The following is an 18,579-nucleotide window of genomic DNA, read 5'->3' on the forward strand; positions in this document are numbered from 1 at the left end:
ATTTAAAAGTAATTTTAGCTACCCAAATTTTATTCAGAGTTTTACCAATGTAAATGTTTTATATTTTACCTGTGAAATTGAAAAGGAATACAAGAGAATACTGTTGAAACTCAACCCCCATGGTTTTATTTTCTCTTCAATATTTTGAATGTTTTTAATTTTAAAAGGGTAGTTCAGAAGACCTTTCTTGGTTTTTTAAAGCTAGTRGATTATTTGTCAGAAACTTCTGGGCTCTGATACCTAACAGAGCCTGTTGCTGAGCTGTTTTGGATGATAGTGGTTGTTCTGGGAGAGAGGAGGCTATTGTTGGCCACATACAGGTTTGCACTGTTGTTCATCTGTGGGGAGAAGTTACTTTATAGGTCRTCAGACAGTCTTTAAAGTTTGTATGCTGAAAGTACTGGTTGGTAGTAAATGTTTCTGTAAGTCAGGGGCTTCATTTAACTGATTTACTGTGATGTGTTTTATAATAAACTATATGCCAAGTTGATACATTGATCCATTCTGTGGACAAGAATTAAGGTTGTAACATTTAAAGTTTTTTTGTAGTAAGAAAATGCCTGCTAGTATAGAATTCTGTTATTGAGATATCCCTGTATTTTTTGTGGGAAGACATTCAAGAAATCCTATTTGACCTGAAGGTTCAAGTCAAATATAAACCCCTTGCTTTGCATTCCACATAAAATGAATGTTCTATTTTGTTGCAATAGTCTGTATATAAGTATGCTAGAGGAAATAAAGCAAAGTCTCCAGAGACCTCTAGTGTTTCCATTTAATATCTGCAGTGTATCATGATATGCACAACAAGTACTGGAAAAGAGATAACGTCTATAAAAAGATTGAAAAGAACACCGAAACCGCACAGGGGCGTTTGCTATTTTTGAAATAAGCCAAATTACAGGCAGCAATTAAAAGGGCTTAGTAAGAATTAAAGAAAAATAAATAAAGAGGACATTTTGAGGAGGGAGCTAGATTTGAAGTGGTAGACAGTTATAATGTGGAAATATGRTGGTTTTCAAGAAACAGTATAAATGATCTCATTTGTCTGGGATTTTCAAACCTGCTGATAATGAATATGTATTCCTTGTTTCACACAGAGATGTTGCCAAGAATGCTTTGTTGCGCTGGCGTGTATTTATTTATTGGACATTCCTAGGAGTGTTTGATGCTGTGGTATTTTTCTTTGGTGCCTATCTCTTGTTAGACAACACAGTTGTGACCAGCAATGGACAGGTTAGTGTTGCATTTCATCAGTCAATCAATGGTAATTTTTTTTATGCCAGGTGAAATGAACATAGTTTTATTTGTTTTCTTCAATATTTCATGCAAGATGATAACTGTTTTGTGAGTTATGGTGAGATAGATGGGTTATCTGTTTTGCAAAATCGGAACTATGCAATGGAACATACTGTGTATCAGTAAGCAGAAACATAGGATTGGATGCTAATTAGGAGAAATATATAACATAAATTCCAAGTATTACTTCTGAATTTATATACTAACTTTTCAATTTCATGCTTAACATGCATCTGATAAATATCTGTTTAACATATCAAAAGGCTCTTGGTAGAGTAGTTATGAATGATCATAAAAGATCTTAAATATAACAAGCTTTTTAATAGTTTAATTATTTTTGACATATAGCAGCTTAAAATAATCTCTACTTGCTTTGCAGTCACATAAATGCAAATTTTATGAACTTTTGCATTTTATTTATTTTTTCCATTGATATTTTGGTCTATTTTATTTGTGTGCTTTTTTTTCTTTTTGCTACTTGCTTCTCTTCCTATCCTCAGCTAATGACAACCAGCACTCACATGGTAAGACTATTGTGGATTTGTCATGATATCCATTTCATCTTTCACTGTTCTTTAATTAAACTYTTAAAGAGCAGTAAAATATCCCTTAAGCTTATTGTTAGAAATGTTCTTTACAGCTACTCTATTAGTACTTAAAAATAACTTTATACAAAGTATATTGAGGTATATGAGGTATGCTAAAGAGCCATAAACTTTAAAAAGGCTTTTTGCTTCCTTGCATTTTGTTATTCTGTTGTATGCTTCTCTGTAACCTACATTCTTTTGCTGACTCTCTGCTATAGAAGTTTTTTTACAGTTTATTCTATAATGTGCTTTAATGGCTTTAGAAAATACCCTCAAAGTGAGAGACGTAATATAAACTCTACACAATTTTGTTGCCTGTATGCAACATACACGTTTGTTAGAAGTGCAATGTTCAGATATTAAAAAACACCTTTGGGACATCTGTCAGGGAAATGAATTTCTAGTGTGAGAGAGAACACTTGTTAAAAATAATTTTTTTTTAAAGGACAGAATKAATTTCTGTACATTGCAGAATATCTTTTTTTGGTACAATTATGCTCTCTGTTATATGTCCAAAATTCATCATTATGGTCCTGAAAATTAGAGTTAACATACCTGTACAAATTTTGTAAACAGTTTGTATTGCAAATATTCTGACTGGGTTCCTCTCTGAAATTCTAGTTGTCTTCCATTGCACATAGTCAATGTGATTCTAAGGTCTAAAGCGAATTAATACCTAATTTTCAAATTTTGAATGTCTAAGTCTACAATTAGATACCCCTGTTAATACTTGAAGGTAAYGTGTTGCTTGAGGAGACATTCCAAGTCTTGAGTGTCTGTGTTAGCAAATTTGTYGTTGTTGAGCATGCATGCCTGTGTTTATGTATAAAACCTGAGAGATACTGAGCTGCAGTTTTAGATATAAAGACTTGAAAACAGCAAATGTTCAGCAAAAGTCAGAGACCTTTATGTGAATTCATACATTGATGAATGCTAGTACATGTTGATGGTTTCCTAGTTTTTGAATTATGCTTACAYCTGGAAAAAGTGAAGAATTTGAAGGTTTGAAAGGTTTGCTACTGCAACCAAATGTTTTTATGGAACAGGAAAAAGGTAGAAAGCACTAAAGAATATAAAAGAGCTGACAACATCATTAATGCCATAAGTGATAGGAAATGTTACAGGTCAGGTTCCAGATTGTTCAAATGGGTGCTAAGGCAAAAATGTTGAATTTTTATTTCCCCCCACAAATGAACTCATCACTATTATTGCAAAACTAGTAAAAAGTGAAGTCACTATCTTTCAYGTAGAATGATGCCTGTCAGACTAAAATTAACATACCATTAAGYTTGCTTCCAAACACAATTCCCCCAAGATGTTTCTCAGTTCTAAGAAATCCATTTGAAACCGCTTACTGTAGCATGATGTTACTASAATAACAGTAAAGTGTACTTACAATCACTGAGATCTACTTCATAAATGCCTCCCTTTGTCATTTTCTGGTAAGCAAAACTAAGATGCCGAAGGTTTATCTCCTGTTAATTGTTACTAACTTTTGATACTGCTTTGTGTGTATGGTGTTCCACTCTGGATATGTGTCGTGGTTTTGACTGTGCTGAAAGCCAAAAGCACTGCACACACGACGTTCTCTCCCCTCCCCCCACCGAAGAGGGAGAAAGGAGAGTGAAAGCCCAATTAACACGAAAATTTATGGCTTTCAGATAACATAACGTAATTGAGAGAAAGATACGTATGTGCTCCAGAGAATAGTCAGACAGGCTGCATAACTTAAGTTGCAAAATAGATTTATTACTACAAACTACTAAGAATACTACGGCACTGGGGAGGGGAACGGAGACGGGGACAAGTTTACCAGAAGAAAGATAAAAATGGACATTTTAAGACACCTGTTATCCTTTCCAGGACCRWCTCTTTCCCAGGTCCTCCCTCTTCCGCCCCGCACACAAAGGGGKGCAGGAATGAAAGTCTAACACAGATCAAACCACTCATTACAGTTGTTGTCCAGCATCATAGGAGAAGTGTTCTTACAGCTCCAAGCTGTGGGAAGTTTTTTTCCCAAGAACAGTCAGTATGTAACTGCTTATGGYGAGGGAGGATTCCTTTACCTCGTAGGAGAAAAGAAAGAATGTCCTTCAAGGCCAAACTGCGTTGTTTCAGCGGTGTGAGACCGACTATCACAAACCTCCTGGCAGAGCACAGCTTCTTCTAAGCATCCGCTTACTTCAAACGTCGTGGGGGGGCCAAGCCTCTTCTCCCTTTTTGGCTGTTTAGTCCAATCCTCAAAGGCCAGGGTTTTTTTCCTCAGAGCAAGATCGCTCTCTTTTTCTATTCAGGTCTCTCTTTGATGAAATAGTCCTTTTCGAGAACACTTATTCTCTCCATGTTTGAGAACCACAGCACAGCACAGCAACCATCCCATCTTCTCCTTACTGATCTTTGGTCTCCATTTTTTTCTTACATCTCCTCACCCTCCTGCTCTGTTTTTCCCCAGTGCATGATACTAAAACTACATACTAACAACCTAAAGCTACAAAATGGCGRCCGCCCCTATCTTGTTTTGAATTCTTCTTAAATACCAGATAATRCGTCATCACAGAGGTGTWACCAACCTGTGCAATTGGCCCAGGCCTGATGATCAGCCTGTCCATCACCCTCAGAGCCATGATGGATTGGCTCTGAAACACAGGGGGTAGGGCTCCTTCTGCTGAGGAAGAAGGAGACAGCCGCTAGAACTTCTCACAGGAGCCATATTTGTGGTTTCTTGATCCCATCCCCCCACCACCAAAAATCGGACCCAGTAAAACCATGACAATATGAGATCATAATTAGTRTTGCAAAAACATACAGTTAGAAACCAACTACAGAAGAAAGTTAAGAAGAAAAGAAGGCATTGTAGAAGTCATTGCAGATTGCAAATGTCCTCTTAGTTTACCCATAGAATAAAATGTATTTCCTGCGTGATTTTCTTTATCTTAACATTTGATACAGAGTACATTAAATATAATTGTTAAGCTGAGTTGAGGGAGACTAAGTTAAAAGGAACAATAGAATGAGAAATACAAAACAACAGGAAGGAAGATAGGTTAGCAGAGTGCTGAATTGGGACATGGAAGATCAACAAATACAGTCGCAGGATGAGGAGGGGAAGTCTTGGATAGGCTGGGAGCAGAACATGGAAAAATACTTGTTGATAAACYAGATGTTAACAGAATTACAATGATTCATTGCCTGAGGGCATGAGTAGCATCTTGAGCTATCCAGTGCTAAAAAGACTTTGTGAGTTTTTGTCACTCATACCCTTCCATATTGCTTTGCTTACCTCTCTGCATCAAAGTAGCAGCTTTAATGGATCTTGCCCCTGTGCGGTGACCTCACTTTCTGAGTCAATAAGRTGGGTGGATAAGGAGTTTGGTTGTAGACCAAAGCTTTCTGTCTAGCCTACCRGAAAGGGGAAGGTTGTTTCAATTCTTTATTTAATCTAGGAGCTTTTATTGAAAATATGAAAAAATCTGTTCAGTATGCAGTAAATTGACTGACAGATTCTCTGAGAGAAGCTACCTACAATGTGAGAGTATTGTAGAATTTAACTGCGAGAAGCAAGTTGATAAACAGCACGAGCTGAAGTTCCTGATGCAGATTCCTGTCCAGTGTTGGCTTAGAGCACAGAAGATATAATGATGGCATGAACCTATTACATATCAAAGTAAAAGATCAAAATGCTGAAGGTTTTCTGAGTTTCTTCTGGTGTTAGTGTTCAATAAACTCAGTCACATAATGAGTAGTTTTAAAATAGTGAAGTGGTTACTGAGAATAATGAATCTTTCAGCCAGTCATTTATTGGGTTGGGCTTTTTTTCCCATTCCCAGTTGATCACATTATCTTAGCCTAGCTGCCTACTGATTTGTATCCTGTGGCTGGCTGTGTTCTCCATTCAAAATTTTTCACATAACAGCATATTTGTGTGATCAGCTTTCCACATGGAAAGCTCATACCCTGTCATGTAATATTGGGTGAGCTCATACAGAAAAGTTTAGATTGGACATGATCCAGTTCAACTCCCTGCTCTGTACAGGGCTAAGTTAATTCAATTTGCTGAAGGTTTTGTCTAGTCTTTTTCAGGTTTTCAAAGATCCTATAGATGCAGATTCCATAAACTTCCTGCACAACCTATTCCAATGTTTTTCTTCCTTCATGGTGAAAAAAATTCTCACAATACCTAAGAAGGGTATTTCTTGTTTTTGAAGGGAGGTTTGTTCCAGTTCATCTTCGTCATTCTTCTTCAGACATTTGTGGGCAGCTTCTAGATTGTTTCTTAACCTTCCATTCATCAGACTAAGTCTTCTCACCTCTCTTTGCTGACTSCTAACCACCTTGGTTGCCTGCCACTGATCATTTCTAATTTTTTTCACATCACTCATGAACTGAGGGGCCCAAAAYTGAGCAGTGTTCAGGTTCAACCTCACTGTAGCTGAGTAGATGGGAATAACCTTATGTATGTTCCTCCCTTATGTGTAGAGAGAGCACCAGACAGGCTTGTGTTCAGCCTGGAGTCCACATAATGCCACTGCAAATTCCTTCTCAGAGGGGCCCGATATTCACTTCCAATGGCACCACTCGTCCATAGGTGTAAATCTTTGCACTTCCCATATTTAATTCCGTAAGATATCTGTTAGCCTGCTTCTCAAATCAGCAGAGATCCCTATGGATTRAAGCTCTCATTCATTATGTCAGCTGTTCTCTATTTTTATATCACTGGGTAGTTCGCTCATTACATTCTCTGTGTCAACATTGAGCTACTGACCGGGATATTCCACAATTTCTGCCCCAGTTGCTGTTCCTAGTGTGGTTCACTGATTACCAGGAAGCCAACCATCCATGAAGATTGGATGGCCAGTGGTTCAACCAGTTTTCTACTGTGGTCAACTATTTAGCCAGCTCCTGCTTCCTTGTTGTACAAGTATCAAATGCCTTGCTAAATTCAAAATACAGTGCATCCAACTGCTTTTCCTCCTTAAGAACTCCTCAACCTATTGGTCTCACACTGTTGCCTGCTCCTTCCTTTCCTAAGCTTTGCTGTTAAAGGCAAGGAGCAGGTTTTGTTTGTGAAGACTAATATCCAGAGTATTGACTAATTCTGCATTTTCTTTTAAATCTTCCACTAGGTTGTCTTACCACTCCATCAGTGGTCTTGCATTTGTCCTTTAAAACAAGGATATCTGTAAATATCCTTTTTTCCCCCCTTAGACACCCCTCAGTAATCCTTGTTAGAGCTGAGTTTGGTCTGTGATTTGTTCCTCTGCTCTTACGCTGTTTGCTGCCTGCCCACATTGTCATCTCTTGAATGCCTCAGTTTTGCCTTTTTGTCCATGCRGTAACATCCTACTTTGCCAAATGGATCTTCTGCTGAAATTCCATGTCTGYATGGAAGTTGTCTCATTTCTGTATTTGTAAATAACTTCAGGAGGGAGTTAATGAGATCTCAACAGTTCTTTTTCAAAAKAATTCAGATCTCTTGGACCCTTCTCTTTGATGGGTGCAATACCCTGAATTAAACCAAGTCTCTTCTAAAATACAGTGTCCTAACTGTTGCTTACTTTCCCAACATTTCTCTGAATCCTGAACCTGGTTATCTGATAGCTGCTGAAGTCCAAGCAATCCTCTGTGACAATATCCACCCACCACTTGTTCTTCCCTGGATTGGTATTAACGGTCATTTTTGCCATTTGAAAAGTCAAAGTGTTTCTATGCATTATGCAGGTGGGTAGAAAACCAAACACAATTTAAAAGTGTTTTACCTTACAACATATGTAGACATTTTAGTACACCAGATGGTTTTAACATGATTTCTTATTGCTTATCTGTATAAAATGCTGTTGAGCCTCCAAGAAATTGATGCATGCCAAGGACAGCAGAGAAGGGAGATGAGAGAAAAGATGACGTCCAAGGAGATTGATGACATGACTGCAGTTCATTTTTAAATCTCAGTGATTTGTTAATTGTGCTACTCCTGATTTTTTCGAGAAACACCCCTGTGAACTTCAGGTTTAGAGAATTTGGTTGTGGTCTTTTTCTGTCTTCCTGAAATCTGAGATGTGTACACACAAATGCAAGAAACCAAAACACTTTGCACTGGATAGGTCATGTAGGAATTCAGATCTTGTTCAGGTATCAGTTCATGATACAAAGCAATACTAAGCTTTAAGGTGTTTATTCTGAACAATTCACAACATGGTGGACAATATTGCCTATAACTTCTTTGGACCATTTTTTATAGGTGTTTGGAAATTGGACCTTTGGAACAGTGGTGTTTACTGTRCTTGTATTTGTGGTTACATTTAAGGTAAGGTATGCTGTATTTTATCCACTAAAACTTTCTTAAAACTTGTTTTTTAATTATTTCTTACTTATATCAGTTTTTATCATCATGCATTGTTTTATTAGTTTAACTAGAAAGTCTTCTATCTGTGACTTTTTAACTGTGATCAAACTTGAAAGATGTTTTTAGCTAATTCTGTGTAGAATTCTTCCTGTTTTCAAAGGGTATGATTCTTTTTTATCTCCTGCTGGGAATTCTTATTGCTTCTAGATAGTAGTAAGACCATATGATATCTTCTTTTTTCAGCTTGCACTAGATACACACTACTGGACGTGGATAAATCACTTYGTGATCTGGGGATCACTGCTATTCTACATTGTCTTTTCTCTGCTCTGGGGAGGAATTATTTGGTATGAACCCTAATATTAATTGCATTGCAAATGTTATTTCAGTAACATAAAKTCGCTACATTTCACCTTTTTGTCACTGACAGAATTAAATTTWGCCTTTATACAATGCAGAACTCCATTTTAAATGCATCATTAATGCTAATTGCAGTCTCATCTCTTCTTTCAATGAGCGTCTGCTAAAATTTTCTTAAATAAGGATACAAGGAGAGTAATATCAGACCTCCAGCTACCACTGGGTTTATCTCAGTAATGTCAGTCACAAGCAGCCCAAGGGTTGGTTCAGGGAAATGAGGTTGCYTTTCTGAGTCAAAATGGCACAGAATTGGTCACGTCTGTGCAGTTGGTGACTGTCCACCTACCTGCTGGGCTTGTCTTGGAAGCTAGCTGTAGCAGTGAAAACTAGAGACAGGGCGTGGAACTCAGCACTGAAATGTTGTGGATGGCCAAGAGTCCTGTGTTTGAGGTCATTGTTTTGCCTCCTTACATAGCAAAGGAGAGTTACTGTAGATGTCTGAGCACCTACTTGCTCCTGTTGGTAACAAGGTTTTTAGTAAGTAATATAACTCTTGTGCATAGCCAATTTGAAGTATTCGGGTTTTTTGTTTTAAAAGTTCTGTGTACTTGAATCTGAAGTTTTTGGGAAGGAAATCAAGTTGGAACAAGTCCAGTTCCTTACTATGCCTGATTGCCATCAGGAGCTGGAAATTTTGTATCGCACTTGTAGAGCTCAGTTACAAGACCATCTTTTTTTACTGTTTCTGGAGCCATTCTACTTTGTGTATACAAAATCTTGAGRGGCCAGAGAAGGAGGAGGCTAACTATTGCATGGTGATTAAGATGTTTCATTTAATTTAGAGAAAGGATTTGTATTTCAGTGTGTCTTTTGCAAATGAGTAACTACCTTTGAAGTCCTTGGATATTTAGCTTCCTCTTTTTCCTAGTAAGAGCAGATTGCAGTTTCTTCAGCATCAGTTTGCAGAAGTGACATTTTCCCAGATAATGTTTTCCAACCAGCCTTTCTGTGAATTAGAGATGTGACTATGTGTATGTAAGAATGTATTTTAGCTTACTTTTTTTTTTGGAGTGCAAATACTATCAAATTTTGGACACTGTCAGGAAACTGCCCGACTGGTTTTTCACTGCAGTGTTGCTGCAAAATGTTCCTTGATCTTGGCTCTAAGTGGTTTTGGCCTCTGGTTCCTAGTACCATATAGTGATGCATTTTAATGATTGTGCAACTGCATGGCATACAGGGAGACAGGGAAGAGAAGGTAYTGATAGTGTGCTTAGGTAACTGTGTGGTGAGTAGAATGGGGACCATAACATAAAACCATTAGAGATGCTTAGGGGAGCCTGGGAGGTAGGAAAATAGGTATGGTTAACAAGCCTTACTCTGAGGATAGATACGAAGGAGTGTGCCTTAGGAAAGAAGAGGGAACTGGTGAGTCGGATACTAAGAAGAAAGGTGGAAAATACCTGGGGCAAGGTCAGGGTACCTGGGACAGCATAAAGAGTTTAAGATTGAAACTTAGTTTATCTTTGCAAGGGAGTGACACTGTAGCAAGGAGGGGACAGTATGGTGTTTCTTGAAGCCCGGAAGACAAAAGGAAGGTTGTTATCTCCAGTTACGGCATGTTTAGCTCTCCTTTTGAGAAAACTGGGATGGATGAACTCCCACAAACTGGGAAGCTGATCCTGAAGTATTTCATCACYGATATAATTCTTGTATTTAACACTGTCAACCTTTCTTTTGTGTATTGAAGTGTAATAATTATTTAATCTTTTTTTCCTCCCAGGCCTTTTCTCAATTATCAGAGGATGTATTACGTGTTCATGCAAATGCTGTCCAGTGGTCCTGCATGGCTGGGTATAATTCTGCTCATAACTGTCAGCCTTCTTCCAGATGTTCTGAAGAAGGTCTTATGCAGGCAGTTGTGGCCTACAGCAACAGAAAGAATCCAGGTAAACAATATTTTCATTGTGAAGTTAGTTTTTTTTATAATACAAGTATCTAGTAACCAAGTTCAAGGTCAGAGACAAGACTAGAGCAGAGGTTCCCCATCTGTGGTGTCTGAGCAATATGGTGAAAAATGCTGCCTGTTATTTACATGGTGGCGTTAACCTGAATCCTGGGGCAACACCTGTGCCTCTGTACCAGCAACCACGGGGAAATCTGATGAGAATGGTGGGAGACAACTACATGGTTCCACATAATTTCTAAYTTGAGGAGATAAGAAGGGCAAGTGGATTGGGATCTCTGTGAGGGTAGATAAGAGGCACTTACATCTGATAACATACTTTTATACCTGCTACAAAAACATGTGTATTAAAACTTACTCATATCCTATTAACAACTTTTTCCTCTTTTATATTTCAACTTATATTTTGCCTGTTCTGATCCATTATTTGTACATATATATGCCTTGCTGTGCCAGTGAAAAGAGGATTTTAAAATCTGTTTTCTCCTTTAATTTGATCAGCCCAGAAGGAGAAACTGCTGTTTTACTGAAATACAGCCTGATYTTCTAAGGCTGGAGAGGAAGCCAGGTTCTGTGGGAGCCATAGTGCTATGCTGGGGACATAGAAAATGTCTTCTCTATATTAGCCCAGATAAACKTTTATCTATGTTAGAATGTGAAAGACACTAGCTAGAGGCGTTGTACCTTAAACTTTGTTACTGCCATTGCCCTTTTCAGCCCATTAACTGCCATCGGTAGGTTAAAATAATGAGTTACCCACAACAGAAGGGATTAAGTAGCATTTTGATATTTATTTGAGAAGGTACTTTGCATTAAGAGGGAAGGAATAAAGGAACTTTRCTACCAAGGAAAATAAAATTTCCCTTTGGCAAATGTAAAACCCCTTGCTATTGTTCTGTACTGCTAGAATGTACAGCTGTAGAAGTGCCTCACTACAGAAAAGAATWAAGAATAGCAAGAAAGCATTCCCAGGCAGATCAGTATTTAGTGTTTATTCATTTTGAGAYCTTAGATGTTTCTTTTTTATATGTACCACTTGAGGAAGGAGTTGACCTCCATATAGGTTCTGCATAGTTAATTTAAAAGTCTAAAGAGAGCAAATGAGCATAGGCTAAGGTAAAGAAATGAGCTGATAAATAAAAACCCCTAACAAAGGTATTGCAGCATTTCTTACTCACATTTTATATTAGTGCTGGAAAATACATCAATACTAAAACAGACTTTGGGCTCAACACTGGCAATATTCATTTTTTAATATTTAGTAGAAAATTTGTGACTTTTAACCAGTTATATCCCTTGTGTTTCTTCTTCCTTCTCTTTGTTTCTTCTCGTCTTCCAATCCGCTTTGTCTAAATAACTGCTTCCTTGCTTTAAACATAAATGATCTGCTGGGTTGCTTCCTACAATCTTCTGGGGAAATCAGACTAAACATCAGTGCCTTTCTGTTGAGCAGTCCACCATCTTTATGCTTTCTCAGACTTCAAGCAGTCTAAGTTTCTAATGGAACAAAAGGTGACKTTTTTCTGCATTTCTGCATGCTTGGCCATTTCATTCAAAGGACAGTTATAAAGTTTATCATCAGAAGTTACTTACCATACTCATTATCTCCATTAGTGATTCATTTCCACTATATTCTGAGAAATACTTTTTGRTATTGTTTTTCCTTCTGTGTATCTCAAAGATTGTATGAATTGTTGTCACAGTCCATCACTGTCACTCAATTTTTGTCACTGTTCTTGCTGCATTTTACAGAAAGTTTCYGCCTCAAGAATCTACGATTCATATATCCTGATTTTAATCATTGGTCTGTCTGTAGGCGAATGCATGTTGTGTGTCCATTGTACCTGAGTAAGTGGGATACTGGCCACACAAACAAGTGATAATTCTGATTAGGCTGATGGCACTAGCATCATACAGAACATGTGGCACTGGAAACCACTTAAGCTGTCTTTGGAATATATTAAAGTATCTTCCCTGCTGCTAGAAAATGCAGCTGCTTTTTTTTTYYCCAGCATTCACTTTGAAACTGAGCTTTCCTTATGTTCCCTTCTATGAAATTCTGTGCTCTGTTTAGAAAGAAAACAGCTCAAGATCTGCAAGTTTCTGACATTATTTAATGTAAAAGTAGAAGTAAATCTATTTTACTAGATTTTTTTACTAGTAAGTCTAGTAAATCTTGTTTCCCCTACAGTCTGCAAGAAAACAGTCTTTTACTTAATATTCAGAGGCCGTTGGTTTCCATTGTGGAGACTGTTGGATTCCATTGCAGATTTTATATCTTCATTTCTTAAGTGGCTAAGATAAAAAAAATATATTTCCTCCTTCTTTCCCCGTCAAAAATATACAGTCAATAAAATTTACTGTAATTATGTAACTCAGAGGGAAAATACAGTTTTTTCCCCTATTGAAAATTCTGACTAAAATTGTCTCTTAAGTGCCTTAGGATGGGTTTAAACTGAGCTTATAAACAATTACTTTTAAAAAACTGCATTTCTAAAGTTATATTGCTTTTTTTTTGTAACAAAAGGGCTTCTGGAACAATTGAAAAGATTAACATAGGACTAGCAATCATTTCCCAGGTTACTTAATCAGTTCTACTCAGGCAATAAGAATGCATAAAGCCATTGAAGCAATTCTYATACTTCAAAATTTTTCAGTTATTTGAGAGTCACTCCAGTGTGTGGTGAGCAATTGTTTACCATCATTGCCATTCAGATGTTTTGAAACATACCACMTATAGTTCTGGGTTTTTTCAGAGAGCTTTTCAGTGATATATATACACATACAGACATATATGTGTATACACATATATGTACATACAAGTATATGTGTATATTATGTGCATGTATATTGATATATATATATACATATGAACTGTTGTCTTTCTTGGGCTAAAGCATTAATTCTGCAAAAGCTTTGGAGGAATCTGTTGCCTTTTGGTAATTTCGGTCAAAATCTGCTTATTTCTTTTACGTGTAGTCTCTGCAACTGTGGCTCAATGACACAAACTGAATTTTGTGCTTTAACTGGTAATTGTGTAGCTGTGAGGTTTCTTTCAGCTTTTACTTTTAAAAAGCAATAGGACTTTTTTTTATATATATCCAATCTAAATTGATTCTATTTTCTTTTTCTTTATTCTTCTTTCATTAGTAGCAGAAGTCCAGCTGCTCCATTAGGGAAAATATAAATTCAGGTTAAATGATCCTATTTTCCTTTTTRTATTTTTCACTTTGATTGACAGTGTTTCAGCAATGCCAAGTATTTGGTAGCTGAAATACCAGGTGCTTAGTTCCTGACCTGTAAATGACTTCTGCACTTTCATCCCTTTTTAAGAAATCATTTTCTTTTTCTCTTTGTTTTTGACTGATGATTTTTTACTTTGATTTCACTCACTCACAATCTTGGGCCATCAGCTGTGTTATGAGATCTTTACCCTTCACCCGGGGAAGCTCAAAGCGGTCCTTTTGCCTGGGGAAGCCTATCTGGGAAGTMATTTTTCTGTTGCTCGTGGGCTTAGCTGCTGTTGAACAGCTGCACTGGRCGCTCAGAAAMCTGGTCACCAGCAAACTGCTGCCTTTGTCACATGTCAGGCTCCTCCTCAGTGGAAAACAAAGCAATGGATCTTGCTGCTGAAGAATTTGAACCCTGTGGAAGAAGTTTCCTTAGCAACTCCCTGGCCCTCTCTCCCCACAGTGTAATGACTAAGCTGTAAGTCAGCCTTCRTTAGCAGCAGCCCCATCACTTCTGTGTGGGGCACTCCCTTCAGTGTGCCAGTTGTTCTGGGGAKTAGCCAAGTGGGATGTCCACTCCTTAATGTAGGATCTGTTTGGCCTCTTCGTATCAGAGGCACCTCTCCCATTCAGTGCAGGTTTTTATTAGAGGGGCAGAACACACAACCCACAGTACTTAGTTTAGTGCTTTTGAGAGTAAATTTTTAACATAGTTTAAAATAGAATTAAAAACACCCTCAAATGATTAATCTCAGGATCCAGAAATAGAAACCTTGTTTTACACTGGATAACCTTTCCTTTTTAAATCTATCAGAAAATCCATCACTTTTACATAACTTTGCTGTAACAGTTGCATTTGTACCAAATGGTGCAATTCTTTCACATTTCTTGTATTCAGCAAGAGTCTCACTGTTTTTCCTCATCCTTGCAGAAGAGTATGAGACATAAAACAGCCCTAAATGCACTGACGAACAACGATGGGCCACTTCTTGAAGGAAATCTTTCACCTTCCAAGGCATAATTAGATCAAAGCTAGGTAACAGTACTGTACGTGTTGCCAATTTGGATTAATTTCTATTGGTGCTCTTTACAAATCAACTATTTCCTCCAGAGTTTTTGATGTGCTTTATCAGTATTGATACAAAATCATTATGTTTTACTTGGAGAACCTAGTTTTAGCAAGAGATGTTCCTTGCCACAGGTAAGATCTTTTTGTCTCAGCAACTTAATTGTGTAAAGCAAACCAATAAATCGATGTACCTTTTTTCATGTCCTGTAAATACATTGTATTATGTATAGGTGTTGTGTGACATTTCTTCTACAAGAACTGAGGTCTTTATTGCAGCGTGTACTCACATTACACCMCAATGTAGAATACATAAAGTCAGAGCTGATTCCTACCCATGAGCAGTTTATCCACTATCTTTCATGTTTTTGAATACATATATAGACCAAATGCAAATGGTGACATATTTAGATAATTATAGCAAATTACTTGTGAATAGGAGCTTCAGTCAGAAGAGTGGGGCTGTGCATCTGATGGTGTCTRCCAAAATGCTGTGGTCTGTACAGACCAGGGCATTGCTGTGTCACTGCCTCAGATCAAGAGAGAAGTGTCATAGTTTAGCCACGTATCTGAGACAGCAGCATGAGTGGTGAACTAAATTCCCCAAACATTAGGCCAGCAGAATAAAGGTCTCTGCTTTGCATCATCTCCTTGCTATGCCACTGACTACACGAACCAGTAAGAAGGTACACTCTTTACTGTAATGATTCCCACCTGGATGCCATGACTGTTCCAGTCACTTCATGCTCTCCTGACCCCAAAAGCAGCACGTGAGGGATTAAGTGAAAAGTGCAAAGTTAGCAGTATGTGAAAGGACAAGTGTCATGTCCTCTGTATGCTGTAGGCAAGATAGCTGAAGGGTACATTTTATTTGCTTTTAMTAATTCTTAGACAAGTAGTAGAAAACCCCAACTTCCCTGACTAGCTTCAGGCTTGGTAAAGGCCCTTGCTACTGAGCCATGTGTAGAAAATTATTTTTTTTAACTATCTATAGTAAAATGTTTCACTTTCTAGCTGAAAGAATWGGAAAGTTAGTTACCAAACTGTGTGACTACTTCCTCTTACATTTCCAAAGCAAAGTCTGCTAATCTGTTACCTGATGTTTCTGTATTAATGTTGCTATTTGGTCTATATGTGTTTAAAAGAACCCAGATCTCACTGTGGTAAGCAGTTCAGGATTGTGTTTTCTTTAAATAAAGATACTTTAAAAGAGTGTCTTTTTAAGAGAGCTTTCGGATTGCTCTTGGTTATGCAAGAATAGTATTTCAAGCTTGTGCTTGGCATTAAAGTGGAATATTACATCTCAGTCAAAGGTCTGTRATGAATTGTGATTTTGTCCTTTTGCTACTGTGTTCTGTTTCACAGCAAAGAAGGAAGGGCATGATTAAGAATAGAGGATTAACTGGTTTATATAGCATTCACAGAGAGATTGATGAATAACATTGCTTTGAATCATTCTTATAATGCATTTATATGTTAAATGCCATCACAAAACCTCTRTACCTCTGTACCTGGAAATTATATGTGCCTTTAGTGAGAAGAATTTTATAAACTTATTGGGGAAAGTGCTGTACTAGCTTTCTTTCAGTTTGTGCACATGGTCCAGGCTCTTCTCATGTAGTCATGGTGTTCTGTAGTTCTGAGCATTTCCTGAATGGAAGTGCCGATTCTGCCAGAGTGTGGAGTGATACATTTTAATGGACAATTAGACCAACATAATATTGTGCTGTGCAGTATAAATTGCCTGTATAGATACTACACGTAACCTAAGCAAGTCTAAAATTCAGTACTACTTAGAAGTGTATTAAACCTCTGGAATTTTCATCTATTAGCACAAACTGACTGTAAAGAATGCTTTCTCTTTGGAAGTACAGGGGAAAGTACTTGAATTTGTTCTGTCCTAAAATTCTCCATATGAAGTTCAGAGACAAAAAGATGTACTGGGAGAAATTGCAAAAATGAAACATAATGTTTACTTAAAACACTTYGATTTGAAAGCAGGCCTCTGTGTCTTCATCCCTTCTCTAAAGAGTCCATTACCACGTTTAGAAGTTAAAGTCATGCCTRGTTCTGTAGTTCTTAATATAAAACTTATCATCTTGAAACTGGTTGATTGCAAAACAACACGAGGGATTATACTTTCACATGAAACAAATAGCCAGAGTGGTGATCTAGGGAAAGGTATTATTATACTAAGTTGACAATGACCCTATAAAAGAACACAATTATATACTTTTGGTTCCAAGGGTATTTATTTACTGTGTGTTTGTTTCTTTTTTCCCCTTTAATAGAATGCATCAAGGCACTGTCGGGAGCACATCTCAGAATTCACACCTCTTGCCTGTCTGAAAAGCCCAAGATACAGAAGCAGTGACTGCAGCAATTCCCCAGCAAGAAGGTCTAATTCCCATTCTAAAAAAGTGATGTTTACGCAGTGGAAAGGCGTTGATTATTCAGTACTTCCATCTGTCTTTGGCTACTCAAATAAGCATTGCCGTTCCAGTGCAGGCTACCACTACAGTGGGTCAGGTTTGGAAACGKCCATATGACGGAACACCAAGTCAAGCCTTTAAAAACTATGGTTTTGTTTATTTCCTTTTTCAGGAAACAAACACGTCACAGAAATATATTAAACTGTATGTGGCTTTTGCTGTCTGAGTTAGTGTTGAGAGAACCAGGATCAAGAGCTAGAAGTCTGAACCCTTCCAGGCCAATAGGCCTCTTTTTATGTTTTGAACTACTGGAGCAATGAACAATCTGCACAGTCTGGTACTGTGAGACTAGTAGCACTAAAAATTCTCTTCATCCTGTGTCAAGACTTCTGTGCATTTACTACTTCATTTACTACTTCTGTCACCTTTAGTGATTTTCTTTGTTACTTGAAGTGCATAGTTTCAGTCAGTGACCTACATTTTGAGATCAACAGTTTTAATTTTCAGCCAGAAGCAATGATCTCAGTTATCTCAAATGAAAGTCTCCTAAAGCRTATTTAACAAATGTTGATTCTGATTTTCCTCTGTCCTTTTTTCTTTCTTTGCTCTTTCTGTAGAACAAACTGGTGTTTCCTCTGTGCAAATCTGCTTTCAAGAAACACTCTCTAATATTCACTTCCTTGTAAGTGGCCAAATCAGGGCTCTGTATGGTTTCAGTTAGTTTTACTGTAGAAGGTTAGGCAAAAAAATCCTTGAGTAGAGTATGCACATACAATATGAAGTCAAGTTGGCTGTTAAATAAGTAAATATCACCAATGTTGGTATCTACTTATAAACTGAATGTAAGCATTTTGCCTAAAACGTCTTTGAATTCATCAAAGATGCACATTAGCTGATTTTCCCACTTCCTATCCCTGTGATTGTAATATTTATATAGCAGAAAATATTATATATTAAGCTTTTTTGGACACAGTTTGTTGGGTTTTTTTCCTTTAAAAAAAGAAAAGTTGTTTTTTCTGGATGAGTATCTTTTACTATCTTGATTAATTTTTATTTTTTTTTTTGTGTACATGTAGGGTTAGATACTGGCTAACAGGCTTGGTAGATGTATTACAGGGCACACAACTGTTACCTTTTTCAAGCAAACCACGAGGTGGCACACAGCTGTTGACTAACAGTTGAACCACAGCTGGGATATTTGACTGCAAGGATTCTGTTTGAATTACCATAAGAATGACAGCCAACTTGTACTTCTGTTTTCTCTGCTACATTTATGTTACCTTGCAGAAATTCAGCTATTAG

At 37.4% G+C, this 18,579-nt stretch overlaps 1 protein-coding gene across 4 annotated transcripts in view; it reads left to right on the forward strand.

Moving 5' to 3' along the window:
• ATP11A (ATPase phospholipid transporting 11A) overlaps positions 1-17,655 on the forward strand; it is a 113,750-nt gene extending 96,095 nt beyond the window's left edge. For 2 of the 4 annotated variants that reach the window (XM_057390361.1, XM_057390386.1), the window contains 5 exons: positions 1,098-1,233; positions 8,119-8,184; positions 8,467-8,570; positions 10,367-10,532; positions 17,137-17,655. In XM_057390361.1, coding sequence (XP_057246344.1) covers positions 1,098-1,233; positions 8,119-8,184; positions 8,467-8,570; positions 10,367-10,532; positions 17,137-17,394 — 730 coding nt within the window. In that variant the 3' untranslated portion in view covers positions 17,395-17,655. Of the gene's footprint in view, positions 1-1,097; positions 1,234-8,118; positions 8,185-8,466; positions 8,571-10,366; positions 10,533-14,710; positions 14,827-17,136 lie in introns of all 4 variants that reach the window. The other 2 variants (XM_057390371.1, XM_057390378.1) reach the window with 2 other exon arrangements.
• The last annotated feature ends 924 nt before the right edge of the window (positions 17,656-18,579 follow it).

This window comes from Malurus melanocephalus, unplaced genomic scaffold, assembly GCF_030028575.1.
Source record: "Malurus melanocephalus ecotype Western Australia unplaced genomic scaffold, MMel_1.1 scaffold_1, whole genome shotgun sequence".
NCBI lineage: Eukaryota > Metazoa > Chordata > Aves > Passeriformes > Maluridae > Malurus > Malurus melanocephalus.